Consider the following 8,122-nt stretch of genomic DNA (forward strand, 5'->3'; position numbering starts at 1 on the left):
GGGGCGGGCAAAAGAGAAGAAACGAATGTTTTGGAGGAGCAAAGAAGGGCCACGATGTTGATGAGATCACGACAACAATTGTATTGCTTTCAAAACCGGTTTTCGAGGGGAGTTAAGGGATTCAATGGAGTAAGGGATCCCTCTGCTATGCAATGATTCTGGGTGACCCAGAGATAGATGAAAGCTCCGACAGTGCCACTTTCCCCCCAGTCTCTCGTATCACGGCCAAAGGCTCATTGGTCACTCAAAGGCATAACGAGTGTGAACGCACACACACACAAACACACAGATACATAATGTACACAGCTACTAAAACACACACATAAAAACATATACTGTTACATACTCATATTTCAGAAGTGCGCAAGAATGTCAGAATGAGAAATATGCTCATATGTGAACCAGCGTGTGAGCATATGTTGGTGAGAGAGAGAGAGAGAGAGAGATAGAGATAGAGACAGAGAGAGAGATAGACAGAGACAGGGAGACAGAGAGATGAAAGACAGACACAGACACATAGAGGGAGGGGGGGTGGGGGTGGCAATGCGAAAAAAAAGTTAGCGTTTCATTACAGTTACGTTGACAGACCACTGATGAGAGTGACTAAACAGTCAATAAACTAAATCGGTACCTGGGTACAGCCATAAGGAAGCCGTCCACCTGGCCACGTCTGAAGATCTTTCTCTTGCTGTCAGAGAACGCGCGGACGTCTGTTTCATCGTCTTCGCCCGAGAGAATAAAGCAAACCTGGAACATCGAACGTATTCATTTATTTAGAAACAAGTCTGAAGCCACCTGTATGAGACAATCACTAGGACTAACGGCCACTTACCACTCACCCCCCTCCCCACCCTCCTTTGCAATTTTTGTTACAATTTAGAGGCACTGTGTAAGGCGGAGCAGAAAAGAAGAAGACGAACAAAATGGAAAAGACCACACAAACGTTGTGCCCCTCCCACCTCCGTTTTCCCCAAACTAACCGTTTCTTATAGCCATGATTATTATGCATCTGGCATTTACTCACTAGCGATTTCAAAAATACATTTAAACTTAAAACAAAAGCAACAGTTATGGCTTTTTTCTACAGTTGGACTCTAGAACACTCAGATACATGTTCAACTTCCTGGGAAGCACACCATGAAAGCGGCTGATAAAGTGCTCAAATACGAACAAACCGACGAAATTAGTAGACGTTGTTCCAAGCATTGTTTTATGTAACTCATATCCCTTACCTGCGAGTTAGTGCCCGCGTTTCTCCTCATCCCAGTGCAGACCAAAACCTCGTAGAAATATTTGTCTTTGGGGTCGTTGTCGGCGAGTGGAGCGATACCCAGCTGGAAGTTTAAAAAGTTGCACAAAACATTAACGCTATGAGACAACATTGGTTGATGGAACCAGACAGTGCAAACATGTGAGAGCCGGGGCTGCCCTCCTGGCAAAATCAACATTAATTCCTACCCAATAATTGAAGCCACTTTAGTTAGTATAAATAATAAAGACTAGCTTTGAAAGCGGCAAGTAGCTACCTGTCAGGCAATTGAGGATTCCACGTTTTATGCAGATAAAAATCAACTACAGTATGGGAAGGTGATCAAGTCAGTTACCGCCTAAGCTCTAGCAGGGGTACGAGAACAAGAAGATAAGAGAGTCGCGGAAAGGGGTGATTTAAAAAAAAGAATTCTGTTACCAGTTAACCACCATTATACAATTTAACAAATGCGTTCAATCAATCGTCACCGTAGTAAACATGCTTGGGAATTGAAATCTAATACGGGGTGCCACTACGGATGGGACCGGCCGATTAGGCCGATTGCCCGACTCGGTCGCCTCAAAAACAAACGTGTTTGTTTTCAGTTTCAGACGATCGAGTCGGGCGACCACCCGATCCAGCCGTAGTGGGCACCCCGTATAAAGTACTATCCTATAGAAGAAACTGACAATGTGCTTCACCATCGTAAACAGCATGAAATAACAAACCATAACATCGTACCAGTGTTTTAATACTCAAAACACACACACACACACACACACACACACACACACACACACACACACATATGGTGGGGAATTTGAGAAGACCAGTGGTCCTCGAAGTTAAAAGTAAGTACAAGAGGGGGGCTTTTCATTCATTTTTATGAAGCTAGTTCTTCGTATTAAGGAATCATGCCCTCTGGAATCGTTTTTACCCCCCCCCCCCCCCCCCCGTTCAAAAGACAAACAAACAACAAAAGGAACAAAACAAAAATTAAACAAGAAATTTAACTACAACAAACCGAAACAAAACAAAAAAAGAAAACAAATATCAAAACGAAACAAAAACAAATATAGAAAAGAACAACTACGAAAACGGAAACAGAAACAAAACAAAATCTAAAAATAGAAACAAAGCAACAAAACAAAACAAATCAAATCAAAAAGCCAAGGTCACCTGTTCCGTCATCTTCTTGTCCTTATAACGGGCGTAGATGGCAGCTGTGATGTAGAGGACGGCCGTGAGCATGACTGTGATGTAGATGGTCGGGTTGGACAAGAAGTCAGCGTTAGCAAACACGTAGCTCCAGTCGATTGTGTTGGGCACCACCACCCAGCCCCCGGCGAACGTGGTCAAGTGATTGCACAGACACACGTTGTTAGAGTCGTTTGTCTCTTTGGAGACCTGTGAGAGGAGTAGGTAAGTAGGTAGGTAGGTGGTTAGGTGGGTAGGTAGATAAGTAGGTAGTGGGTAGGGACGTACGTACGTAGATAGATAGATAGGTGAGTAGGTGCGTAAGGAAATAGATAGATGGTAAGTCACCCATGGCTGGTATAGCAGTCAGGCGCTTCGCCAACGTACACAGAAGACCCCCGTTCGATGTCCGTGTGGACATAAATTTTATCGAGTTTCACTGTTTTTCGGCAGGGCCTTGTATCCATCTCAGCCCAGGTCGGTCCAATCAGGCAGGATCGCAGCATGCCTCCTACATCGTCTGAATTGTGTCAATAGGGGCATACAATATTTACATTATAAAAAAGTAGAATCCAATCTATACCAACAACAATGGCATTCAAAAGATTGATCAACACTTCTGGCACTCCTGTATTCTAAAACAATAGCCAGTGTGGGACAACAGCAGCAGTGCCAGATACCGTAGCAAAAGCATCACCACCAGCAATAGCCATGGAAGCCACGTAACCACTACTAGCAGCAGCAGCAGCAGCAGCAGCAGCAGCAGCAGCAACAACAGCAGCAGCAGCAACAGAAGCAGCAGCAACAGAAGAAGAAGCAAAAGAAGCAGCAATATCAACAGCGAAACATCAACAAAATATTTCCATCTCCTTTACGAACATCATAAACAAAGGTATCTCCACCGTCTGTTAGTCGTTACAACAAAGAGTATTTTACTTTTCGTGCCTCTCAAACTAAAACAGGAGCAGTTTAAGTTTAAATAACGTTCAGGTCGACATCGTTGCCCTAGCTCCAAAAAAAACAAACCAACTAACCGACGACATTTGCGCTTCAACATAATCGTATTATGAGACAACCCACCTCCCCCTTTTCCCACTATGCCCCATCCCAATAGAAACGTATAGTACGGAAAAAGGATACATAAAAAATAGAAAAAGAGAAGAAGGACAAAAAGAATTAGAAATAAAGCAAGAATCAGAAAGGAAGAAAGAAAGGGAGGAAGGAAGAAAGAAAGAGAGAATTCAAAAGACAGAAAAAAAACTTTTTTTTTAAAACCAAGAAAGAAAGACAGAAAAAAGAGACAGAAAAAAAAGAAACAAAGAAACAAAGAAAGAAAGAAACTTAGAGCGCGGATCGCGTACCTCGCATCCGTCAGTGGACCAATCATTGGCTGAGTCACTGATGGCCAGACACTGCGTCACGTACTGCCTAAGCGAGAAGTTGCCCTGGAAGTAATCCGAGCCGTTCTCATACCGTGGCAGGGAGGCACATCCAGCGCTGATGTCCATGCCATACTCCGTGGTGTTGAGTTCCCGCATGCCGATGGACAACTGGCCAACGAAGTTTCCGAGTTGATTGTTAGACAGGTAGAAGCGGTATCTGTCTGGGTCCGCTGTGACAGAAAGCGGGAAGAGATTTTTTTTTTAAATCAATGTAGGAGTTTTATCCCCCTCCATATTGATAAAATAGATCATTTAGAAGGCGGGCCTCTGGCATTGCGTGTTAAGACAACACGCCTAATCCCTGCTCTGCGGACTGCGGTGTGTGTGTGAGTGTGTGCGTGTGTGTGTGTGTGTGTGTGTGTGTGTGTGTGTGTGTGTGTGTGTGTGTGTGTGTATGTGTGTGTGTATGTGTAACAGTTTTATCTATAACAAAGCGGAGGTTGTCATTTTCGCTACAGGCAGCCGTGCTCATTTTCAGGAGATGTTTTAATGTAGGAGTTTTTACGCCCCCATCGATACAATTTAGAGGCGGGTTTCCCTCCGTTATTGTCAGCTCCATCTATGACTGGGAGGGATACAGAACCCCAGCAGAAAGACTGAGATACTAGATAAAAAATGTATTCCCACTCGCGAAACAAACTCGGGTCTCCTCGGTGCGACATGAACGAGGCACCTAACCGCTACACCACAGACGCTAGTCGAGAGGGGGGGGGGAGGGAAGGACGTGCTGCATGTAGTTCGGTTAAATATTGACCTGTCGACCAGAAATGACCTTAGATATCACTTTTGTCCATTTTGCCTGATCCTCTGATTTAACTTTGAGTGAGATCTAAAGTATATTTTGAAGAATAATCTAAACCAATGTACTCACTCACACACACACGCCCACAAGCACAAAAACAAACACACACACACACACACACACACACACACACACACACACACACACACTCAAACACACACACACACACATCTACACACACATAAACACATGTACACAGACACACACAGACACACACACACACACACACACACACACACACACACACACACACACACACACTCACAAATCTCCCTGCCAAGGCCAATTCGGAGTTAAATACAATATCCCAGCACAAAGATAAGATATTTAAAAAAGAACTCCTACTATCGTTAATTGTACTCATATTACAATGTATTATTTTCTGCGTACAATGGCAAAGGGCCTCACCCCCTGTGCATGCGTGTTTCTTGTGCAGGTGTTTTTATGTGTGCTTGTGTGTGTGTGTGTGTGTGTGTGTGTATGTCTGTGTGTATGTGCGAAAGAGAGAGAGAGAGAGATAGAGAGAGAATGTATGAGTGCGATGGATAGATAGATTAATAGATTAATAGATAGATCGATAGGTCGATAGATAGACAGACTGACAGACAGACGGGCAGACAGACAGATAGACAGACAGACAGACAGACAGACAGACAGACAGATAGATAGATAGATAGATAGATAGATAGATAGATAGATAGATAGATAGATAGATACTTACTGCTGGATAGCGATGAAGGAACCAAATAGACAGCATCACATTCGTCATCGGCTCGATCCACAGCGATTTTTGCTGGTTTGCCTTTTTTCACCACCAACAGAAACTGTCGGCCTTCTATGTCCTGAAGTGGGAAAAATATATCAAAAATCTCTTTACCATTTATGCCATATTGGTCAGTGTTTGATGCATAATTTATTTATTAAGGCAACAGCTATCTATAGATATGTATATATTTTCTCCTTTATAATAGACATCATTTCCAAGGATACTCAAACTCTGGAAGTCAGCAATTTTTTATTTTTCTACCTCATTATTGTTTCGCCTTTGACACCTGGCGACCACAACCTGCAATAGCAAATATATTGACTTTTTACAAGATAGATGGGCATTTTTAAAAATCAAAAGCGACACAAATGAACAAGTTTTACGATGATACAAATAGCTCCATATACCCAAAAACTGAAAAGCACCTGGTTGCACCGAATCGTAACATATAATAAATTTTTGCAACATGGAGAAAGGAAATTGCACACAGAGAAGCCACATCTTTTTCCCTGGGTCTGAAACACAAAACAGACATACCTTGAAATCGAGATGTATAGCAGACTGTGAACGGTTGATGTTAGCCACTAGAAGCATCAGGTTGGTCCACTTTGAGATGATGGGATCCATCTCAATGTACGAGGGCTTCGGCATATTGGCATCCAGCGGTACCACGATCTTCACTGGTTCTACAAGTCCACTCACCGTCATCTGTGGACAGTGTTGTTGAGAAATATAATTGTGCTCTCTTTTGTTCACAAAGTAGGCCTGCTATGTATATGGTCATCGGCTGTGCTGTGATAGTATGAATGCCTGTCATTACCTGGAATATCCAGAGTTTGACGTGTAATGACCCTCCACCCTTCACGGTCGCGAGCTACTGTTGCAAATTCTGCTATACCTAAGCCAGTCCATGTTTTAATGTTGTCCATCCATGTTGCATTTTGTCTTCCCCAGGCTCTCTGGCCCCACAGACTTCCTTCAAACACCTCTTGGCTATGGTCTGGTATCGTTTTAATTCGCTTATGTATTAGTTTTAATCTGAAGAGCGTACTGTGTATGCACTTTCAACCACTTGTACTTTGTGTTAAGATTAAAGAATTGTAAAGCAGCTAAAGCTTCGTTATACAGGAGTGGACGCGACTGAAATTATCAGCATTAATATCATCTTTATTATACCAATGGTGGTGGGTGCTTACCGCCAAGTCGAGGTAAGCTAATTTAAGGAGGTATAAAAAGTTTGACAGTAATATATTACCCCCCCCAATTGTGAACCACCTGACCTTGTGTGCACCATCTGGGGTCACTGTGAGGGTCACAGCGGATTTTCAGGTACAGCAAACATGGGTTTGGGGTCGTCATGACGAGCGAAGACAACAGAGTTAAAATTATTTTACTTTACCCTGCCCCCCCCCCACATAAAAAAACAACAAACAAACAACAACAACAACAACAAACAAACATAAAATTTTAATGTGAAGCTCCATAAGCTATTACTCTTTACAAATTGTGGAGATTAGTTTAGTTTAGTAAGAGTTCTACGGCACTTGCAACACAATAAGGTCATATAAGAGCCGAAGATTAGAGATGTTACAAGGGAGTAACAAACACAAAAGAGAAGGAGTGGAGATAAAGACGATAGATGTTTGATAGGAAAAAAGGAGCAAGCCACACTAGAACACTCGCAAACCAACAATTGTGGAGAATCCAATGAAGGGAACGATAATGATAAAAAAAAAGAATCTAGACAAAAAGACATCTCTGACTCCCTCTTTGTTATGTAGTTCATTTTGTTTTTTTATGACGACCACTTTTCATCTAGAGACTAAGTTGAACAAAAAAAGAGAAAATACAAAGAGATAAATACAATTAAACTGAGCGTCAACCTGCCTACTACCTTTGGTTACCAAACGGAAACTTGTGAACTGATAAATGATTCATAAACTGGGCTGGAAAGAGGTATCGCTTCATCAGTCTAGTTGTAAAATGTAGAACAACTGAACTAAGAATGTGAAAGTAGCGTTGAAATAGATCTTTGCGTAGAACAAGCACACCAAAGCACAGAATTAACGTGGGAAAACAGTTTTATCTCACACTGCTTTTAAAAATAGATAATATGCTTTTTTAAGCGACATACCCGGTTATATAATAAACAGTGTTTGTACCAATTTTTGCTATCAAAGGACAAAGGTAGTGGCATCCTCTGTTATTTTGAAGAAGTTTTAATACGATTGAACAATGTGCTCGTGGTATAAGAATTGCGGTAAACATTGACAATTCTCTTTTGCAGAGTGATAATGAACAAGAACACACACACACTCACACACACACCCACACACACACACACACACACACACACACACACACACACACACACGTCAGGATAGTGCATGCGCACACACAAACGTACAAACGTACCCGTGTACTCGCACACACGAGCATGTACCTGTATTCACGCTCATGCACATTGCACGACATACAGCCCTCATGATGTGTTGTATCGTCCCCCTCTTCCAGTGCTGGTGTAAAAAGACGCGGGAAGCGAGATGGCAACCCACTTTTCTAAAAGCTCCTGTAAAGTATCATCATTAACCTTTTGAACGTTGCAGTGTTTTGGCTTAGTAAAAAGTAATTCATGCATGGGATTCATCTATTTTTAAAAAATGGTG

The 8,122-nt window shown here is 42.3% G+C and overlaps 1 protein-coding gene across 1 annotated transcript in view; it reads right to left on the minus strand.

The window, feature by feature from the left end:
* The window catches only part of LOC101858559 (sperm receptor for egg jelly), a 20,845-nt gene that overhangs the window by 1,534 nt on the left and 11,189 nt on the right, over positions 1 to 8,122 (minus strand). The window contains exons 10-15 of the mRNA XM_013083771.2: positions 5,994 to 6,164; positions 5,412 to 5,532; positions 3,808 to 4,058; positions 2,429 to 2,656; positions 1,233 to 1,334; positions 632 to 747 (exon numbers count right to left, since the gene is read on the minus strand). Of these exons, the coding sequence (XP_012939225.2) occupies positions 632 to 747; positions 1,233 to 1,334; positions 2,429 to 2,656; positions 3,808 to 4,058; positions 5,412 to 5,532; positions 5,994 to 6,164 (989 nt within the window). The remainder of the gene's footprint in view (positions 1 to 631; positions 748 to 1,232; positions 1,335 to 2,428; positions 2,657 to 3,807; positions 4,059 to 5,411; positions 5,533 to 5,993; positions 6,165 to 8,122) is intronic.

Source organism: Aplysia californica, unplaced genomic scaffold, assembly GCF_000002075.1.
Source record: "Aplysia californica isolate F4 #8 unplaced genomic scaffold, AplCal3.0 scaffold00254, whole genome shotgun sequence".
NCBI classification, from domain to species: Eukaryota; Metazoa; Mollusca; class Gastropoda; order Aplysiida; family Aplysiidae; genus Aplysia; species Aplysia californica.